The sequence below is a fragment of the Accipiter gentilis genome, chromosome 2 (assembly GCF_929443795.1).
Source record: "Accipiter gentilis chromosome 2, bAccGen1.1, whole genome shotgun sequence".
Taxonomy (NCBI): Eukaryota; Metazoa; Chordata; class Aves; order Accipitriformes; family Accipitridae; genus Astur; species Astur gentilis.
Window position 1 is genome coordinate 45,725,352 of NC_064881.1, and position 22,887 is coordinate 45,748,238.

Consider the following 22,887-nt stretch of genomic DNA (forward strand, 5'->3'; position numbering starts at 1 on the left):
CTGAGGTAGTTCAACAAAACAGATGAGCTGTGACTACAGATTACAATTCTAAAAGCAGATATCACATGTAGTCGATACCATACTGTTGATGGGCGCTAGGGAGTAATTCAGCTGATCCTAAACCAGACAGAACTAATAATTTAAAAGAGAGAAAAAAAAAAAAAAGGTGTCCGTGATGGAATTTTGGAAGCTCTGTGCCTTAAATGTCAATCTTAGATCCTTAATATTGGAAACTTAATATTGAATACTGCTCTGTAGTTGTACAGCAATAGCAAGTGCTTTTCTAGCTGTTTGTGCATCCATCTTCCCTGTGTGGTATGTAACCCTAATAAAAGTGTCTAGAAAGGTTTGGAATGGTATCAGATCCATATTGAATGCATGTGGCTTTGTTCAGAAATAGCTGAAAATCAGGGGGCTACAGATAGAAGTATTTACAAATGGACATCTAAACAAAAATACTAATTATAGAGTTCAGTTAGGTCTGTAGTTCATCTAGCAAATGTTTTAATGTAGTGAATTTGACTGAACAAAGGCTAGTTTTGTGTTGTCCATACTGAAATCAAGATTTAAAAACTGAGGGATGGATTTTAATAGCAGTAACTTCAAATTTTAGTGTAGCTTGTGCTTATTTCCTTTGGTTGCTATATCACCTTTTCTTCTACTCATTTTCAGTAAGTAAAATTCTATTCCCACCATTTATTATAATGGCATAATTCGCTATTACCACTTCAGAAAAGAATATTTTGCCATTCTATTCACTGTACAGATACTCCTGCAAACTCTTTTTGTTTAACAAAACAAAATAGCTAACAGCTAGACTAAGTCTTTTTTAGAACTTATATTAATTTTTCCTTTTTATTGTTCTATTACTGTGGTTGATCAGTTCTTAGTTAATTTGTTTCAAATGGTTTTAGGATAAAAGTGGTGGTTCCTTTTGTGCATCAGGCTTAAGTTGATAGAGTTATCCTTTGCTTTCCATCTTGTGAATCTTGCACAAAGCTTTAAAGATTTGTTATGATTAATCCACAGCGTTAATTACAACTTTTAAGGACATGATCACATGGCTCTGGTAGCTATTGCTTCAGCTTTGCTGTGATAACTTCACAATATTTTTCTTCAGCACTGAAATAGGTTGAGATTGCGCGCATTTCAACTGGTAGATAGTAAATTGCATAGAGTTGGTGGGGTTTTACCCATGTGACTTTCTTTTGGAGGTGGTATACACAGTTTGAGTATTCATCGATCAGTGTCAGCATTATCCTTAGAGATCACCTTCTGTTCAGTTGTTTTGTCAGCTTCTTTACTATAAAGGCTATAGAGGCGTTTAAAGGCAATGTGGGCAACCTTAATGAATTGGCCAAATTTCCAAATTCCTGCTTTTGAGGACTTAATGGAATTCTACACTACATAATTACTGTTGTCTAATAGCTAAACAGCCATACTGGGAGGTGCTGTGTTTCTCCTTTTTAGTAATTCCTTTTTTCCTTCCTTAGGATCCGAATTGCTGGAATCAGGGGCATTCAGGGAGTGGTTCGAAAAACAGTTAATGATGAACTTCGAGCAACTATATGGGAACCTCAGCACATGGACAAGATAGTACCATCATTGCTGTTTAATATGCAGAAAATAGAAGATATTGACAGGTATTTTTATTCCTGGTCACTGGCATGTTTTTTAAACAATCTTTAGGCTTAGTTTTTATGATAGATACCTTTTTCTTTTTAGTGGAAATAACTACATTTACTAACTGAGTCTCCTTGAAACTGAATAGCGCAGCTCTGCTTAACTGCTCTTAACGTTTCTTCTGTTAAAGTCTTTTCAACCGCCTTTGTTTCACTTGTTCCAGATTCTATTGGCCTAAAAATTTCTCCAGAAATTGTATAACCATGTTTAGACTTCTTGAGAATTGTAAACTCTGTGTTTTGTAATGTCAGAGATTAGTAAGCACAGGCTTTTTGGCAACTCAAATGATTTTGTTAATTACATTTGTTAACGATTGAGGGTTTAATTCCCATTTAACCATTACTAACAACTGTCTGTCCTGTCTGCAACAGTACTTAAAGTGGGGATTTAAAATTTATTAATATGTAGACACCCTTCTCTTTTTTGGCTTTCAATGACTCCTAGGCATATTACCTGCCAGGTATGCCTTCAGAAAAGATCTCTGATAATTGATGTTGAGGATATGCCATTCACCTTAATGACTGAAATAGGATTTGGATCAATCACTTAAAGCAGATCAGTTTATATGTAGTGCAGGACTAATTTTTATCATTTGTTGAGTGATTCAGTAGTGGTGAAAAACAAATCTGTCAAAAGGCAACTGTTAATTAAACATCTGAACTGGCTGCTTGAAACTTTTTCTATACTGCACATTCAACAGGAAAAAAACCTAATGATTTTCCAAGTGTCAAGTAGGGGCCTTGTATTATGTGCATATGACAGAAAAACTGAAAACAGTATTTATAAATTGTTCATCTGTTGGCCTTAAATGATGTTACAGAGAATTTCTCGTCTCGTTTTACATGTGGCTTCATATTTGTGGAGCACAAACAGAGGCATCTTGAAGAGTAAGAGTAAGAAGCATTTTGTTCTGGCAGATGGAATCAAAGCATTATTTGAGAAAGAGCAGAAATTCCAGAAAATAGCCCCAACTTAAGTCCATAGAAAATATTGATTTTTGTTTAAAGCTGAAGGACACGTAGGTAACACTTACCTTAAAGATCAGTGTAATTTTAACTTGTGGAACCTTAATAGCTTAATTCAAGGTTCTTCTGAGTACATGTCAGATAAGGCACTTTTTGGGGTTAAGAATTTAATATTTCAACAACATTTTAGAAAGATAATTATATGTGGATGTTTTTATTTGTCTGTATATCTGAATGCACGTTCTAGTTATGTGACTGTCAGTAAAAATTGCAAGTGTAACATATTCTAAAAATCAGATTGGGTTTTTTCTTAGTTGTACTTCACGACGATTCTGTATTACAAAATAACTGCCATGCATACTTCAGTATAGTATAAGGCATTGCCTGAAAGACTCTCCCTCCCTTCTTCAAGTTCCCTAGAAGAAAATTCAGAAGAGTCAGTCATGTATTTCAATTTATGTGTATCTCTAAAATGGGGATATATGAAATTGGAAATTCACTTAGTTTGTACGATATTTTTCATGATTACTGCAAAGCTAAATGTGCCAGCCTTGTTTAAGGCAGAAGGACACTCTAGCACTTGTAGACTTGACTTCAAATCCTTTAATATATCTATAATGTTCATATAAATTATGTTTTAGAGGTAGATTAGAATATATTTCTTTCCTGGGGTGAGTTAATCATAGTCAAACATTCCTGTAGCTACTCCGCTCAAAAGTAGCAGTTACTTCACGTGTCACATCATATTTTTTTTGGCCAGTCCTGGTTTTGTGGTGTTACGGAAGTCTCATGCATGGGATGCTGAGTTGCTGTGAGCTAGTTTAAGCCTGTGATTAGATGTTTGCTATGGAAACTGCTGTACTTCAAAACATCCTTCCCTGCAGTTCCTTTTTGCCACCTTTTCTGATAGAGATTGCCCACAAGAAAGCTGGTAGACAGTTAAAGGGAGTAGTTCTTGCCCATTCCATTGCAAATTACATGTGATGTTTCATTCCTCTGGACTTGTGGTAGTACAGAAAGTCTGGATGCAGAAGAATAGTAGTAATTTTTTTTAAGTGTTGCAGTTGGATTTGTCAGATCTTTGTTTAAAAACCAAGTCAGTGAAACAAAATGAATGCAAGTTGCTCATTTGAATTTAAAAACTTGAGAGGCTGTACAAAGTTTTATATTCATTGTCTGTCAACTAATAATGCTAAGGAGCACTTACTGAGAAATACTTATAGGTAGATGCTATTAATGTTCAAAATAAAACTGTGATTCCTACAGACAACGGGAGATAATGTTTCTACTAATTTTTTAGAGTAGGAAGACTGGATTGCAATATCTTCTTTTAACCTATTCTAAAATAAGACTCCAAGCAATGCTGAGAAGTCACTTTGGATAAGATTGCATATACAAACATTTAAAAGATAACTTATTTTTACTGCATTTTAACTAGAATTCTTCCAGATAGACTAGCTCCATGTGTTCTGCAGCCTGCTCTCTTACCCCCCCCCACCCAGCCGCCTTTGTAATCCTGCTGAGTTCTAGGGAATCTGTGTCAAAACAGCAATGGGAATGACAGTCCTGCACTGTTGTTTGTACCTTCTGGGCTGAGAAGGATGCCCATCTGTCTAGATCAGAGTCTAGGCAGTACAGGAAAAAAAAAAAATACGGAGATTGAGGGGCACAGCAGTTGGATAAAGCTGCAGTTTAGTAGTACTCATGGTGGATTATGTACAAATTATCATGCCTTTTAGAATTTTAATCATTGTGCATTTGTAAAACTATTTCTCTCCTTACTTATCTAACAGGGTGCCTGGGGCTTTTTTATTATTAAAATATGACAAGCTAGCAATGTTACGGTCACTTCTGAAACACTGATGTTACCAGAGGCAACAGGATTTTTATATTGCAACTTTTAGATTGCAGTAGTCTTGAAACACTAGAATATCTTTTGCTATCAGAAGATATTACAACTTTGATGTTAATGTGTTTATCTGACTCGTGGCATTTCAGTATTTGACTTTTTATAATGCTCTAAAGCTATGTTTTTATGATGCTGAAGAGTGAACATTAACTAAAGCTGATGCTCTCAGTGAACACTTTTAAACATATTTTAATGCACAAGCTTGTACTGCAGAACTGGAAGTATGATTAAGGTTTTAGTGTACTGATTTCTGCAGTCTAAAATACATCTCCTAATGCATAGTTGCATAATGTTAATGTAGGTAAATGAATCCTCACTTAAGTTTCTATAATGTGTTCTGTGCAAAAAAAATACTTGCCACCTTTAGGTACCATACTTCTCAATAAGTAATATTGCACCTTAGGTGGAACTGTTTTATTTCTTTCTTCCTCAGTCTCCCACATCTCAACTGCTCAATTTAAATGAAGGATTAGTAACGGCTTAATGGTATGATGTGTGAAGGACTTAAATTCAGAAATGCATTTCAAATGCCTTTCATTTGTTCTAGTAATTCAGGTCTCTGTGTGCTGAGGAGGAGGTGACTTTGGACAAAGGAAAAAAAAAAAAAAAGCCCAAACAACTAAAAGACCCACAACCAACCTACAAGCCAAAAAACGAACCAAAAAACATTACCACGGCCTGCATCAAAAATGAGAACTGAGAAACTGGAAACTCTTCTAGAAAGGCTCTACCTTTCACTGTTTACAGTGCAGGTGCTGATTTTAGTTACTCCATGGTGAGGACAGGAAAGCTTAGTGGTAGAATTCAGGCCTTTGTAGGTTTTGGGTTGTCCAAAACTGTAAGATTTCTGTAGTTTTGCTTCTCCTGTGTCTGGATTCTGTCTTTAGTTCAGTACTCTTACTCTCTTTTTGTGCCATGTTGATTTTAAACAGTTGGCCTAATTCCCAGTCACCAAGGGAAAAAAAAAAAAATATTTGAAAATGACAGTATTTGAACTTTACAAAAGTTTGGTCATTAGTATAAAACACTAAAGCCTTGCTTTGCACTGCAAGATCCATTAAGTCATAAGTTTAAATTTCCATATGAAATTAATTTAGTCTTTCACTGGCGTATTTTAGCACCTGAAGAAATAGTAGCTGTGGTAGTAATAAATTCTCCCCTGCCATTGCTTTTTCCTCTCCCTCCTATTGTGTCATTTTTTATTATCCTTTACTATCAGTAGTACATTTCTATGATTGCAATAACTAGTCTTCTTGTTAAAGGACAAATTTCTCAGCAAAACTTAGGGGGTTTAACACTCTTCAAGGTCTATTTATCTGATGCAAAGTTTGACAATCTGTATTTTTTTGTTGTTATGTTGCTTTGTTTCTTTTTCAGAGCAATGCTTTTAGGGAAAGAAGAATCCTGCTTCAACAAGGGCCACCTTTATAAATATAGTATGGGGAAATTAACATCACTATCTACATCTTAAAAATATATTTCTGAATGCAGAAGGTGTTTGATGGTGTGTTTTATTCCCCCTCCAAGTTATTAGTAACATATTATGTGGTGAACGTGGGAGTCCAGTTGCCCAATGGTGTCATAGAGGTGAAGAATACTGCATGGCAAAAAGCAACTTGGCAAGGTGTTATGTTTTAATGAGGTTAAAAGTTAGAGGTTTGTACGTACTGATCCAGATGTTCTAATAGATACTACGCTTAGCTCTTCATTCCTTGTGGTGGGTTAGCCCTGGCTAAAAGCCAAACTCCCACCCAGTCATTCTTTCACTACCCTCCCCCGCAACACGACAGGGAGAAAATAGGATGGAAAAGCTCATGGGTCGAGATAGAGACAGGGAGATCACTCACCAATTACCATCACAGACAAACCAGACTTGACTTGGGGAAAATTCATTTAATTCATTGCCAATTAAAATAGATTTAGGTAGGGAGATGTAAAACCCAAATTAAAACACCTTCCCCCTCAACTTTGCCCCATTCCCAGCTTCACCCCTTCACTGCTGACTCGTGTCCCCCCGCAAGGGGCGGCGCCGGGGCTGGGGCCAGGGGTTGCGGTGGGTCCCCCCCCAGCCCCTCTCGGCCGCTCCTCCCTCCTCACACGTCTCCCTGCTCCAGCGCGGGCCCTTCCCCGGGCTGCAGTCCTTCAGGGACAACCTGCTCCCGCCCGGGCTCTCCACGGCCGCAGCTCCTGCAGGAAATATCCCCCTGCTGCGGCCCCTGTGGGGCCCTCCCCGGGCTGCAGGGTGGGTCTCTGATCCAGCGGGGTCTCTCCAGGGCTGCAGGGGATCCCTGCTGCCGGCCTGCACCGCCTCCCGCCCTCCTCTTCCTCCTCCTCCTCTGCCTGTGCCGCCTTCGGCCCTTTCTGGAACCTGTTTTCCCCCATCTTGGCTGAGGGGCTCAGCTGTGTCCTGCGGTGGGGCCGTTGGAGCTGGCTGGGACCGGCTGGAACCGGCTGTGTCCGGCACGGGGCAGCCCCGGCCTCCCCTCACACAGGCCGCCCTGCAGCCACACTGCCAGCACCTGGGCACGGACAGCCTGCACGGTCCTCTCCATAGTAATGTTGGGAGACAGTCAGTTAGAAGGTGACTAACTTGTGCACTATCTAGTTAGAGGTGTATGTGTGGGTGATAATGTTCTAATTGGTTCAATCAGACTTTTTGTCAACTCACAAGCCATCTGTTTCTGCAGAAGTATTGGAGTTTTATTTAACACTCGCCCACACAGTGTGGATTCAGTAGTGGGCAGGTGAATGAGATCATTAGTCTGAACAAAATGTCTAAGATTCTGCCTTACTTTTTTGCATGGTTTCGTAGCCTTCATTCATTGTTAGTAGTGGGTAATAGTTTGTCAAAACGCAGTGTGTAACAAGTTAAATCAGTATTAACAGCCATTGTTTTTGCCATATGAGTATTTACTAATGCAGTGGTCAGTAGGGAGAGAACAGATGATGATCTGTAGTCCTGCCATAGGATAATAAAATGTTTTATTCAGAATTCTAGTTTGATGCATTTTGAGATAACAGTTCTTGCCTAGATCAAGAGCGTGACTCATGAACATTGTAGAACCAAGGCTGGGTACAGTAGGGAAGATGAATATTAATCAGTAATCAAATCAATGTGGTTTTGTCTTATTTCAGCAGAATAGGCCCTCCATCCTCTCCTACAGGAGGAGAGAAAGAGGAAAATCCTGCTCTGCTGGCCGAGAATTGTTTCAGGGAACTACTAGGACGAGCAACCTATGGAAATATGAATAATGCTGTCAGACCAGTTTTTGCGTAAGTTGAAAATTCATAGAAGGTCTTTCTTAAAGAGATTTTTTTTAATTTCATCCTCTAATTATGTTGCATTAAATTCCTTCCTCCTTTTCAACCCAAAGGATTCCATTCATGTTTCTTCAAATAATTGCCCCTCTTTTAATCTCACCTCTTTGTTGCCTGTCTGCTAACTTGAAGATAGTTATGGAGAAATATGTATCCCATTTTACTGATTTTAGAAGTGCGATATAATGATTTGGATGGGTTATTGGCTCAGCTGGCCTTTCTTTTGAATGTGTTATTTCAAGATATTAATGTCCCATAGATGACTGTTGCAGTCAGTGAAGAGACAAGCCGAGTAAAATACAAGTAGCTGAAAGGAATACTGTGCCCAGATTAATACATAAAGTTAAGATTTATACTTTCTTGTGGTTTTCTTCCAAGACCTGTTTTGATACTCTGTGAGGAATGTCTTTAACAGCTCATTAAGTAGTGAATGACAGATGTGCACACAGTACACACATTATGCACAAATGCACACAGTACAAATTATAGCTGATGTATTAACTCTCAAGTCCAGCATTGTTGAGTTCTCTGCATTGCCCCAGTTGCTTCCTTAAAAAAATATGATGTGAAAAAAGCTGTAAGCATTGAGATAACTTAAATCTGCTTCTTTCACCTCTGCTAGTGTCCACAAAGTAGGCATGTTCTCAGGAGAAACCTCTGCAGAAAGCAGTAGACTCGGTGATACTGCTTTCAAACTCTGGCTTTTCCTGCTGATCAGGAGACCTGCTTGCTCTTTGTAGATTTTCAAGATACCCACCTGTTAGGGAATATCTTATCTTAGATGGCCTAGTTCCTCCCACAAAGACTAAGTATTCCATTCATATACTGAAAGACTTTTCAAGCTACATAAAGCCATTTTCAAGTTACTACTGTTAAGTAAGAACAGAAATGCAAAAGGAAGATAGAGTAGGTATTGAGGGCAGAAAACTTTTGTAGCCCCCCCCTTTTCTTTTTTTCCACATTAAATGCAAAGAACTGTGTTGTTATCTCACTTTCCATGTGTTACTATTATACCAATCTAATAGGAGTTTAACTGTTGCAAAGTTGAGTGTTTTATTAAAAAATTTTCATTCTTTCCGACATTTAAAATTTGCATTCCACCAAAATAACTGCCACTAGAGTAACGTTTAGGTACTAAACAGTCTGGATGGACTATTTTCAACTATATTGCAGCTGCTTTCTTGCCACTTTTAAGTTCCTTTTATGGGTTTATCTTGAAAATTTTATCAGCACATGCGTTACTTCAGTCTTTTGAATCATTTCAGTATCAGGGAAGTTTCCCACAAATAATTCCTGATTCCCTAGACTAGAGTTAGTGCTTGGTTTGGTGTTTGAGAACATGTCATACCTGCATTTTCTGTGGCAAATCCAAAGCTTTGGAAGTGTTCTTTCCAGCTTAATTTCTTTTCTTGCTTGCTGTGATCCTGAGGAACTTCTTGAGTCTTTGTGCATCTCTACATGCCACATGCTGCATTTGTGCGCTGAAATCAGTAGATAATGACCAGTTACTGAGAATATATTATCTCTTCTATGAATAGAGGGTCTTTGTGGTCACCATTTTTGTGTTCCATTTTGAGGAAGAATTGCCAAATAAATTTATCTTTCTGTATATAACTGCTGTAAAAGTTTAGGTTTTTTTAAGAACAAGAGATTCAGAAAATGCAATTTCCAAACTGTTTTTCCTAAATAAAAAGGGAGTGCTCTATCTAATCAGTTTCACTTTGTGAATGAGCAGAACTGGTAGAATGAAAGTTTGAGATAGTGAGTCTATTGCACTTTATCTTAGGTTTGAAAAACCTAAATTAGTTTATGTATACTTGATTAGAAAACAGTTTCTCCTAACAGTTTTCAACAATTTCACAGCTTTTAAGAAAGCTCTGGAAATAAAGATAAGGCCACTTATTACAGTGCTAACACTGAATATGCAAGTTCAGTTCCCCGCTTGAAGGCTTGTTTCATGTGGCATTGGAATATCAGTCAACATGCTATCACTTCCTTGCAAAACTGAGAGAATAGTGCTGCTTGCATCATGAGGCTAAGTACATTCAATGATGGAGGGTTTTAAATATAATGAAGATAGTTGAAATCTGAAGTTGGTCTCCTGGTATGGGTTTGGATTGACCTTAATTCTCCTTGCCTTTGGCAGAAAATCTCCATGGTTATAACTGTCTACATTTAGCAGCTAGAAACGCTCAAATTCTCATTTTTAATGAAATCTGACAAATAAATCTGGCAAACTGGTTAAAGAAAGTAAAAAAAAAATAAATATATTAATATGATATGAAAAGAAAATTTATTTTGTGTCAACAGTCACAAGCTATTTAGACTTACTTAGCATGAATTTGCAGTGGTGAATAGATGAGGCAGATCCAGAGGGATACAGAAACGTAGTGAATATAAACAACTTCCCAAGTATAACAAGTTACACCCTATTCATCTCACTGTATTTCCATTATTGTGAATTATCACATCATCTGTGCAAGGGGTTTGAATATCAAAAGGCTGGTGTTTAATATTCTTTCAGAAAATGTAATGCATGAGAAAATTATTTTATGTATTCCTGTACATGCTTCACTTCTGCTTTCTAAACATCTGTATCAATTTATCATTTTGTACTAGAAGGATTGCTTGAATGCGTGACAATGTGAGTGAATTCAGGGACTGTTAGTGGCTCTCACTCCATAATGTAGTAACATGTACCATTGGTTCTGCTGTTCCTTTTAATTTGAGAAATCTAATTGTGCACATTTTCTACATACATGCAGCAGATCTTAATGGAAGGCAGATTATGGCATTTGTTAATCCAGCAATAAATTATATTCTTTATTAAAAGAAATGTAATTGGAAAAAAAAAATGGGCAAGATGTGACTTGATTTTAACTAAACTAAATCCACCATGCTGAAACTACCATTTACTGTCTTTTACAAGAACAAAACTACATTGAATACACTGCCTGCATTATGACGAGTAAAATATATCACCTACAGTAATCTAATATCTCTTTTCTTAGGAGGAAAATTCCAGTATACAAAGTATGCTGCCCATTGAGCTATTACACAAAACATTAACCTAAGCTGTCATCTTCCCCCTGCTGTCTTCCCATCAGTTCAGCTACCTGAAGCAGCTAATACTTTGCCTTTCTGGAAAAAGAAAACTGTATGTCTTGCTTTGAGAGGAAAGGTTTTTAAGATAGAGTTGACCATAATCTGCCTGAATGGATCTTTGGGGCAGATAAAGAGCCAACTGTCAAGGGTAACAGAGAACACGTCCTACCCTGAAAGATTAAAGGATCAGTTCCAATCGGGAGAAGATAGTGAAGAGTATGATTTTGTATTTGATGGACTGTACTGGAATGATATTAGGGAGAAGGAAGACAGGATTAAATATATTATGAGCCACTAAGCCTTGAGGATTTAAAGAGGTAATTTTGTTTGTCTTTCTACCCTAAGTCAGGATTAAATATACCTGTGTGTTTGGAATGTGCATAGGAAAGGCAGCTATCCCTAACAGGTAATCCAGTTTAATGTTTAGTAATGCAAATATGCTGTTATCTTGACAGACAAACACGTCTAAAATTCCTGAAATTCTTTCCTGTAGGGATTTCTATTAAAGGTATGTCATGTGTCAAAATGGCAGTATGTTTTTTTAAGCTCTGCAATGCACTGCAAGATAATTTAGGGCAGAGGAAAATGTAGCTTTATGCCAGCTGGTTTAATCAACCTTAAAGGAGACCTGTGTACTCAGCTAGGTCACTAGGCTGGTAGCAGGTGGCCAGTGAGTTAATTGAGACCTCCAGATTCCAGGGAAAGTAAGTTAAAGCATCCAGTCGGTCCTTCTGTGTCCGGAGTACTGACTTCTTTCACCTGTATGCTTTCAAGTTTGTTATTTGAAGCATCTTTATAAGTTTATTACGTTCTTTGGGAAAGGGCAGACCGATAGTGATTCTGTAGCTGAGATACCTACTTAGAAACTCTACCTAAATTCAGTTTCTGTAAAAGTTTTTTGTTAGTTTTTTGTTAGTTTTGGCGGGGGGGGGAGGTGTTGTTTGTTTGGGGGGGGTGTTTGTTGTTGTAGTATTTTTTTTTAACCTAAATCATACCAATGTAAAGGCATCCGAAATTAATTTTTTCAGTTTTCTAGATTTAAAAATGCATTTATTTTTGTCATGCTTTTCCCGGTACTCAAATCTCCTTTTTGGAGAATTTGATGTGTGCCCTATTCACAGCTTTCAGCGTAGTGCTTAGGCAGAATTTCTTGTCTTTGCTTGAAACTCTGACAAAGTTTTTCATTGGTGGTTCCTATCCCATTTAAAGAGAAACTGATGCATTTATTGTTCTGGTTCTGTTTTGATATTTCTTGCAGAAAGTGTTGAAATGCTTCAGTGATAAGGGAGTATATATACAAAGAGTAGTTCTTTTTTGTTTTCCATATATATTATTCATGAAGCCACTGTGAAAACAAAAATAGTTCTTAAGAGTCTCTATTCTGGATGTAACATTCAGCCATAATTATTTTGTAGGTCCTCATTCAAAACAAATTATTCATCTTATTTAGAGTAGAAGTTTGTCAAGGTATTATAACCATCTTCTCCAGTGTGTCTCTTTCATGAAAATAGGCATGTAATGCCACTGCCACTTTTATGCATGCACTTTATGTGGAAACAGTATATTCTTAACTGTGTATCCTTGGTATGACTAGTTTCCTTAAATTCCTGAAACTAGAAAATTGGGAATTTCTGTTGCAGCCAAATGTTTTGTGATCGCATCCTAAACCTTGAAAACAAATGCTTTTCTGAAGTTCTAGTTTTCTCACCTAGTTAATAAATTCATTGTTTAGAACCTTTATGTAAGGAAATAATCCCTTTGGGGTGAATTTTGAGAAAACTTTAAGATGCCATTTATTATATGTGTGGTATGTCATTATGTTCGGTCCCTTAATTTTTCGTTACAGGCATTTAGACCATCATAGACTATGGGATCCCAATGAATTTGCTGTTTCCTGCTTCAAAATCATCATGTATTCTATACAGGTAGGATTTTCTGTAGTGTTTTTTTTCCTTGCATACATATTTTGAGCACGTGAGACAGGTTTAAATGTTCACCTCACCACAATAGTGATAGACAGTAGATGAAATCAAAGAATCCAGAAGATCCCATTTCATAACTCCTTAGGCTTATTCTTCAAACTTTTCAAATAATAACCTAATCATAGTTTGTGATCAGAAGTTATCTGATTTACTTCCAATTACTGTACACTTGCAGAAGAAAAAAAGATATTGAGGAATTCTCAATGGAAGGTAGTGCAGAGGTCTTTCAGCGAGCTCAACAAGGAGCAGGATAGCCATACTGATCGGACATTGTGCTTGATAAAAATAATATCTCAAGTTAGTAATTTCTCCGTGCCAATACAGCTGTACTGCTTTTACGACCCAAGAAATCAACTTCACATGGAACTGTGTTTTGCTAATTGATTTTTACTAGTGGGCAACCTCTGTTGCCTGTTGTAAACATGATCAAAGTCTGATTCTTGGATTGCATCAAGCAGAGACACCCAAAAGATAAAGTCATAGAATTCCAGGTTTGTGGAAGAAAGCTGAGTTTTCTTAGCGTTTGTATCAGTTACGCTTTTTTGTAAGGCCAGTGGAAGTTCTTGAACTGCAGTTAGCTGAATGAATTACCACTTCATGCTTCCTCTGTGCTCGTAGATATTCCTGGATATTTTAATGTTGTAAGCTTTTGTATATGGTGCTACATGGACCTGTGTGGCTTCATCTGTCATGGTAGTTTTTAAAATCCATATTTAATCATTAATTAGTTGAAATTTAATTGAATTTGTGTAGTAAGAATGTTGCAGAATAGGAACATGGTCACGACTATAGCTGTATGGTGTATGAAGTCATTCTTACTAACGTCACAGATGAAGCTTTTCTTTCTGTTTGTTTGGATTTCAATAGGCACAATATTCCCACCATGTAATACAAGAAATTCTTGGACACCTTGATGTTCGCAAAAGAGACTCACCACGAGTTCGTGCTGGCATTATTCAGGTTCTTTTGGAAGCAGTTGCAATTGCAGCTAAAGGTTCAATAGGTAAGTCATCTTTAATTGAAGGCATCAGGTCAAAGGATAGATTTGAAGGGTGGTGTTCATTTTTGCTTTGTTTTCAGACTGAATGAAAGCATATATTTTGAGAAGGTTTTGTATTTATTATTTTTTTTCTCCTGTGTGCTGATAAAATACTTGAAATCTTACTTGTTTTACAATTACTCAAATGTACTTACTTAGTCGTTTGACTTTTATAATCCTTTGCACTGAAAAAATGAGTAGATGCATTTTTACAGCCTTGTGAAAGGCAGGAATTCCTCTTTGGTAAGAAGTCACAAAATCTGAGAGAACTGTGTGTGTCTCTACAAAATGTAAAGAGCACTGTCGCTTTGTGATACAGCTGCTGTGAGATGAGTGATAATATGGGAGTCAAGAGTAGAATGATCTTTGAGGAATTTTACCTTAGTAACTGTGAAGCAGCTGAAATAAGGTGAATTATGTCATTTACGGTAGCATAGTTCCTTGAAATAAGAGTAGTTATGAAGATGTGTACACACATGTGCTCTGCTGCTGTTTTGCTTTGGTCTCTTGCTGAAACATTATTGCTTTACTTCATTAGCTTGAGTCTGTTCCTGTCCTTTCTCTTTAGGCAAGACAGTTGCATGCACAGACTTCTGAAGTCTTCTACCATATTATGAAAAGAGCTCATTATTTGATCCAATATATAGAACTGGATTTTAGTAGCAGGTTTTGAAATAAATTTGGGTGCAAGTACCTGCAGTTTAACCCATTGTTGATGCTTCATTTCAGCAACCGCTCATTTTCTATATAAAACTTGCATGGTGGGTTGACTGCGGCCAACAGCCATTTGCTCACTCCCCTTTCCCACAAGTCAGGGAGAAGGTAGAAAGCAGGTGAGAAGTCTCATGGATCAAGATAAAGACAAATTAATGGGTGAAGCAAAAGCTCATGCACAAGGAAAGCAAAGGAATTTATTCAGTACTTCCCATTGACAGGCAGATGTTTAGCCACTTCCTGGAAAGCAGGGCCTCAGCATGCATAATGGTTACTTGGAAGACAAATGCCATATGAACAAATGTTCACCTGATTTCCTCCTCCTTTCCTTGAGCTTTTATTGCTGAACATGACATTATATGGTATGGAATAGCCCTTTGGGCAGTTTGGATCAGCTGACCCTGTCTATCTCCCAGTTTCTTGCACACCCCAGCCTACTCTCTGTAGGGATGAAGTGGGAAAAAGAAAAAGACTTGACACTTGCTAGCACTGTTCATCACTGTTCAGCAACAGCCAAAACGCTGGTGTGTTGTCAACACTATTTTAGTCACAGATTCAAAGCACAGCACCGCTGAGGCTGCTAGGAAGAAAGTTAACTCCATCCCAGCCAGACCCACTACAACATTTTAGTAATGGATTATGCATATATACCTGATTGCATTTCCTGATTCCAAAATAATCTCTAAAATGTCAAGGTACAGGCACATTTCAAAAGTTTATCCCTAGGCCATATCCCTCAAACAGTGAATTTTATTTGTTTATTTGTTCTTTTCAGCTTAATCTGATTTCTCCTGAAAAGGGATTGAAAAGGTTAGTTTACATTTTGTTAAGGCATCTTTCCACTGACAGGTGCAGTCATTGTTATGTGTTCTTTCCAGGTCCAACAGTTCTGGAGGTTTTTAATACCTTGTTGAAGCACTTGCGCATCAGTGTTGACTTTGAGCTGGGTGATAGGCGCAGTTCAGCAGGAAGTGCCACTATCAGCACAAGCTCCAAGGAGAGTGATGAGAGGATTGTCCAGAATGCTATTATTCAAACAATCGGTGAGTAATGACAGTAACATAGCCTCACTTAAAATTCCCTCCCTTCTCCCCCTTCCTCAATGAAATGGTATTAAACCAGCTTGAATCAAAAAGCAGTAATGGGAAGTGTGGTATCTCTGTTTGTACTTGCCTCTAAATCTCAGACTCACTTTATGTATTTGACTTCTGAAGGACTGTTCTTTTAATTGTTAACTGAAGAGATTGCCAAGAAGCTCAATGAAAATTAAAAATGCTGGTGGACTTATAATGAATTTGTTGGTTATATTATTGTATGGCCCTTGAAATATAGACATCATTCTATGCCTTTGGTACAGAACTAATACTAGTCCTTTTATGAAAAATCATATTGCAAGCAATCATATGCAGTAATATATTTTAGTAGGTACTACTTGAAACTTTGTAGAAACCAATCTTAAACATGGTGGCAACAGTGACATCTAATGGCCGGTTGTGCTACCACAACTTAACTGAAGTACTTCTAAGCACAGTACTGAAAATGAAAGCAGCAATTTCTGTAAATGATTTTGTTAAAATAGCCTCTCCCCTTTTTTTCAGATTTTCTTTTTATGGTACTGATATTATATATTGTAGCTCATTTATGATGTGTATTCCTTACTTGAAGAACAAGGGGGAATGTAACTTAAATGTTGTTCACTAATCTGTACTTTTGCTTATGCCCTGAAGCTTTCTAGAGCAGTAGCAAATATGTAGTTGATTACTTCTCGCCATTCCAGTAAAACTCCAAGTTAAAATGTTCCCCCACACACCAAAAACAAAACACAAACTTTTAAAGTAAAGCTTATTTCTATCAATGTTACATTTATACTATTGCACAGCTATAGAATAGAATAGAATATCTCAAGCTGGAAGGGACCCATCAGGATCATCAAGTCTGACTCCCTGCTCCTCGATGGACTACCTAACACTAAACCGTATGACTAAGAGCGTCATCCAGACAATCCCTGAACTCTGACAGTCTTGGTGCCATGACCACTTGCCTGGGGAGCCTGTTGCAGTGACTGACCACCCTCTCAGTGAAGAACGTTTTCCTAAGGTCCAGCCTGAACTTCCCCTGATGCAGCTTCATTCCATTTCCTTGTGTCCTATTGCTGGTCACCAGAGAGAGGAGATCAGCCCGTCCTCCTCCGCTGCCCCCCTTGAGGAGGTTGTAGACTGCAATGAGGTCACCCCTCAGCCTTCTCTTCTCCAAGATGAACAAACCAAGTGACCTCAGCTGCTCCTCATAAGTCTTGTCCTTGAGACCTTTCACCATCTTGGTTGCCCTGCTCTGGACATGCTCTAATAGTTCGGCTGCCAGAGCATGCTGTTGACTCACATTCAACTTGCTATCAACCCAGATCCCCAGATCTCTTTCTGCAGGGCCGCTCTCCATCCTCTCATCCCCCACTTTGTATGTATAACCAGGATTACCCTGTCCCAGGTGGAGAATCTGGCACTTGCTCTTGTTAAATTTCATATGGTTGGTGATTGCCCAGCTCTCTAGTCTTTCCAGATCTCTCTGTAAGGCCTCTCTACCCTTGAGGGGGTCCACAGCTCCTGGTTTAAGTATCGTCAGCAAACTTACTTAATGTACATTCTATTCCTGTGTCCAGTTCATTTATAAAAACATTAAAGAGCACTGGCCCTAAAATCGAGCCCTGCGGAACCCCACTGGTGACTGGCCACCAGCCTGATATAACCCCATTTACTAAAACTCTTTAAGCCCAACCCATCAGCCAGTTGTTCACCCAATGTGTTATGGACTTGTCTAGCCGTGTGCTGGACATTTTGTACAGCAGGATACTGTAAGAGACAGTATCAAAAGCTTTGCTAAAATCCAAAACTACCACATCCACTGGCTTCCCTTGGTCAACTAGATAAGTGACCTGGTCATAACAGGACATTAAGTTGGTTAAGCAGGACTTTCCCCTCATGAACCCATGCTGGCTATGACCAATGACTACATTGACTCTCAAGTGTTTTTCAGTAACTGGCAGGATAACCTTCTCTATAATTTTGCCAGGCACCGAATTGAGACTGACAGGCCTGTGATTATTAGGGTCTTCCTTCTTACCCTTCTTGAAATTGGGACATTTGCCAGCTTCCAGTCGACTGGGACCTCTCCAGACTCCCAAGACCATTGAAAAATAATGGAGAGAGGTCCCTCAATGACATTGGCCAGCTTTTTCAGTACCCTGGGATGAATCCCATTGGGCCCCAGAGACTTCTTCACATCCAACTGGAGCAGCAAGTCTTGAACAAGTTCAGGGTCAGCTGGGAGTTTATTATAACTCCTGAGTCCGGGGGTCCCAGAGCCCATTACCGGTGTTAAAGACAGAGGCGGAGAAGGCATTAAATGTTTCCACTTTGTCTACATCGTTATTTGTGAAGTAACTGACCTCATCAAGCAATGGACCAATGTTATCTCTGATACTCCTTTTGCTGTTAACATACTTTATAAAGCCCTTTTTGTTGTCTGTCACAGTGCTAGCCAGCTTGAACTAATCAAGTTTCAGCTGCACAAATTTTCTCCCTGCAGTGGCGAACAGCATCTCTGTGGTCTTCTTGTGTTGTCTGTTATTGCTTCTAATGTACATACACTTTCCTTTTCCCCCTAAGTTCTAGAATATGATCCCTGCTCAGCCAAGCCAGCCTTCTGCTCCATTTGCTTGACTTTGGACACTTTGGTATTGCCAACTTCTGTGCTCCTAAGAGATGGCTTTTAAAAGTGACCAGCATTCATGGACCCCAATACCTTCAAAAGCAGATTTCCAGGGGACCTTACTAACTGGCTCCTTCAGCAGCCCAAAGTCTGTTCTCCCCATATGCAGGGTTGAAGTTTTGCTGGCAGTTTTTCTCCTATCACCAACAATTTGAAACTCAAATACTTTGTGGTTACTGTGACCAAGACAGCCACTGATCAGCACTTTGCCCACGAGTGCCTCTCTGTTTACAAACAAAAAAATCTAGGAGGGCACATTTCCTAGTTGGCTTCCTTAGTACCTACACCAAGAAGTAACCTTCAACGTGCTTCATATATTTCCTGGACCTGTTTGTGCCTACTGCATGATATTCCCAGTTGATGCTTGGGAAGTTAAAATCACTCATAAAGACAAGGGCAGTTGATCTAGAGGTATCCCTTAATTCCTTGTAGAACAATTCATCGGTGTCATTGTCCTGGCTGGATGGTCGATAGTAGACTACCACAACATCCACTTTATTTGCTTTCCCCTTCATCCTTACCCAGGGGATCTCAACTGTGTTATTGCCAACTGTAAGCACCATAGAATCCAACCCCACCCTTACATACAGCGGTACCCCCTGCCTTGCCTGTCCCTCCAGAAGAGACTATAACCATTCATCACAGCACACCAGTCACAGGACTCATCCCACCAGGTTTTGCTTATGCCAATGATGTTGTAGCCCTGGGACTGAGCCAAAGCTTCTAGCTCCTCTTGTTTATTCCTCATGCCATGTGCATTAATATAGAGATGTTTCAAATGTGCTCTAGTGTACCCAGGACAGCATGGAGCAGACTGAAGGACCTCACTAGCACACCATCCCTCAAAAATTGGCATGCTGCCCACAGGCTTATCTCTAGCAAGCCTTGTTTTATCCCTTTCCCCCTTCAAATCTAGTTTAAAGGTCTTTTGATGAGCCCTGCTAGCTCTTGCACGTAGATCCTTTTGCCCCTTTGAGACAGGTGTACCCTGTCTGTTGCCAGCTGGCCTGGTGTCATGTAGACTGTCTCATGATAAAATAAACAAAAATCTGCTGGAGATATCAGGCTCGGAGCCAGGTATTGATCTGCTGGCTCTTTCTGTTTCTTCCCTCATCATTCCCTGCAACTGGAAGGATAGAGGAGAACACTACTTGTGCTCCTGATCCCTTAACCAGTCATCCTAAGGCCCTGAAGTCTCTCTCGATCTCCCTTGTACTTCTTATTGCAAGTTCATCACCGCCTACATGAAAAAGCAGTAACGGGTAATAATCTGAGGGCTGTACCACAGTCGGAAGTTTCCTTGTCACATCTTTAACCCGGGCCCCAGGGAGGCAGCAGACTTCCCTACGAAGTGGGTCTGGTCGGCATATTGGGCCTTCTGTTCTCCGCAGAAGAGTGTCTCCTATGACAATGACCCATCTTTTTTTTCTTTATGGAAGCAGTTTTGATGCAGGGCGTAGGCCAACTTGACCTTGGCAATACCTCCAAGAGAGATGAACCATCGTCCTCGTCCTTGTTCGGTTCCACTTGCAGAGCCTCGTACCTATTGTGCAAGGGCACCTGGGAAGGTGGGAAGTCATGGAGCAGACGCGCCGGCTGCGCCAGGCAGGAACTTGTCACCATTGCCCCCTATCCCTTCAGTCAGCGCCTTCTGCCGGGTGGGGAGAGGACAGGGAATCCTCCATACCTTGTGTCCTATATGCCTGACAGGTCTGTCTGAGGGATGGTAGGTGCAGTTCCAACAGTCTGTCTCTCTCTCAGAGTCCCTGATACTCCTCAGCCTCCTCACCTCCTCCCACAGGTGTACTCGCTACTGCTGTCCAGCGCTGGTGTAAGAGCAGGGCAGACGCTGCAGCCTGACACCCGGATGGCAGCACGTTCCCACCGGAGCTCTGCCTGGGAAGCTGCGTCAGTGGTGGCGGGTGCAGAGTTTAGAGAGGACGTGGCCTTCTGCCGGGTGGATACCATTGCTCCCTGGTCGAGCCGGCAGAGCGACAGCGCCCTTCTTGCACACCATCTGCCGCACCGCTCCTGGTCGGCAGCACTCCCCAGGGGCTTCTTTTATAGGTGTGGGGGCTTGGCCACCATTGCTCCAGGTCCATCCAGGTCTTGTCAGCTGCTGTCATGTGAGCTGTGGGCTCCTGGTGGGTCTCTCTGCTCCCCTGGGGTTCCCCCAGTTCGGGAAACCCCTCTGTGCACCGTGCTAGAGAGCTCCGCTGCCAATCCTGCTGGCACCTGAGCCGTTTGTCTCGGTGGTTTCAAAATAATAATCATGTCATACTTGTATATCTCTGAGATTTCTTTTCGTACACCTGTAATATTTAATGGTCACTTAAGAACAGGCAAAAGTAACACTGTGTTCCATGAGAAACATTTCCATTTCCTCACTAGTTACAAATTAACAGATGTCACATATTTAACTCTTAAATGATATATTTAAAGGAGACTAACATTAGAAAGTTTTAGGATTCAAAGAAGAAAGTGAGGGTCGTGAAAAGACTCTGTAAAGCCATTCAGCAGAAATGAACGTGTGAGTGTTATGCCCTAAAACAAATCATAGTTTTATTCTTCATCTATTTTGACCTTGTTAATACATTCCTTGTATTTATAAGGCATTTCTTTTAAAGAGAAGGGCTCTGTATCTCTTTCCTTCTGTGATTTCATTCCATTTTTATTTAGGATTTTTTGGAAGCAATCTCCCAGATTACCAGAGATCAGAGATTATGATGTTCATTATGGGAAAAGTACCTGTTTTGGGGACAAATTCACAATCACTGGATACCAGTCACCTTGGGTTTGTATATTCTACGTTTTTTAATTTTTTATTAAAAAATTAGATTTTAGAATCCTGATAAATTAAGAAGTGGAAAACATTAAGAAAAGTGAAATGTAAATTCTCACTCATTAGGGACTGTGTTAAGTACTATGCAGAATCAAGACAAGCACAGTGTCAGTGGTATGAAATCAGTCTCCAAACACGTTACTGATAGAAAATGCCTGATTTGAATGCAACTTACTTTGCACTAAAAATTTCTTCTCTCCACATCTGTACAAATGTTTCTGAAATCATCTACTTAATGGTGGTTAATTCCATAACTTCTTATATGTGTGTTTTGTGAATGAGGGAAATCAAACTATGACTAATTTTTTTCAAATACCTGCATAATTTACTAGTGCTTTTTGGTTTTTTCTTCATTTTGTACAAGCTGACTTCAGATTAAGAAATAAATTGCAGATATTCCAGTGAATTTGTTTTGGTTTAGATTTTCCCTATTTATTTAGAAATAAGAAAAAGCTATAGGTGGGCAGACTCCTGTAATAAACCCACAGTTAAAAAGCCACCATATGCTGGATTAATATTTTTCCCTGTAACATGAATAATTATGTTTAAAGACTGCTTTTCCTCAGTATGGAGAAAATCACTGAAAAGGTTGCAGCTATTCTTTCCAGGTATGTGTGGATACTTTGTACCACATATGTCTGATCCCCTGCTAGCTTAAGTAGGAAGTCATTGTTATTCTCCTGGCTTCTTGGTAGCTTTTCATATAGTATTGTGTCCCTGCAGCATGGGACACTATTCCATGGAAGATAGAAATCTGTCTGTGTCAGGCAGTTATCACTCATTAAGAGGCTATTTGAAATATGAATCCATTTAGAATTCTGTACTTGGATTACCAGTTGGTGTGGGGTGTTTTTGTTTAACTGTACAATTTTCCTTTATGGGATTCTGCGTAAACATGGGGCTGAGTACTATGTTAGTATGATGCACGTATGTCATTCTGAATAAAGCAGGCTTTCTGACTGTTGGTACAGTCTTGCATTGCTTACCACAAAATTTGGTCACTGTTACACAAGACATTTGAATGATACTGCCAACTGGATGTAGTCAGGTTTATAGCCCATGAAGGTGGAAGTTTCTACTGTTATGTAGGGGTCAACTTTTATGAAGAGGCTTGCTCTTTCCTTACGCTATTTGGTGGACAAAAGGGTTTGTACCTTTTTTACTTTCTTGAAAGAGTGTCTTTGAATGGAGCAATTTATTCCAAGTGCACCTTTGTAAGATCTTGCAAGAACAGTGCACATGTGACTATATACTAATAGGTATTTAACGTCTTTTAGTACCAGCAGATGGAATATGAGAACAGATGAAGAACAGGTTAAGTGGTGTTCCATATAACTTCCTGTAATCTGAAAACAGAGGGGTTTAGGGTCTGACTTAAACAAGAAGTGTCCTGGTTTCTTAAAAGAGTCAATTACATTTTAATTCAGAAGAAATTCTGAGCGCTAATGCTTGTGAAAATTAAGTCAAGCGTGTAGCGGTTGAACGTTTCAGATACAAAGAGATTTCTGAATGAAATGTGAATAATTAAATCTGCTTCAGATATTCAATTTATTGTTTTTTCAATT

The 22,887-nt window shown here is 39.2% G+C and overlaps 1 protein-coding gene across 9 annotated transcripts in view; it reads left to right on the forward strand.

Moving 5' to 3' along the window:
* Nucleotides 1-22,887, forward strand: part of EFR3A (EFR3 homolog A) — a 94,535-nt gene that overhangs the window by 39,849 nt on the left and 31,799 nt on the right. For 8 of the 9 annotated variants that reach the window (XM_049822609.1, XM_049822629.1, XM_049822618.1 and 5 more), the window contains 6 exons: nt 1,494-1,643; nt 7,693-7,830; nt 12,827-12,905; nt 13,830-13,965; nt 15,594-15,758; nt 21,160-21,274. In XM_049822609.1, coding sequence (XP_049678566.1) covers nt 1,494-1,643; nt 7,693-7,830; nt 12,827-12,905; nt 13,830-13,965; nt 15,594-15,758; nt 21,160-21,274 — 783 coding nt within the window. The remainder of the gene's footprint in view (nt 1-1,493; nt 1,644-7,692; nt 7,831-12,826; nt 12,906-13,829; nt 13,966-15,593; nt 15,759-21,159; nt 21,275-22,887) is intronic. The other variant, XM_049822595.1, reaches the window with a different exon arrangement.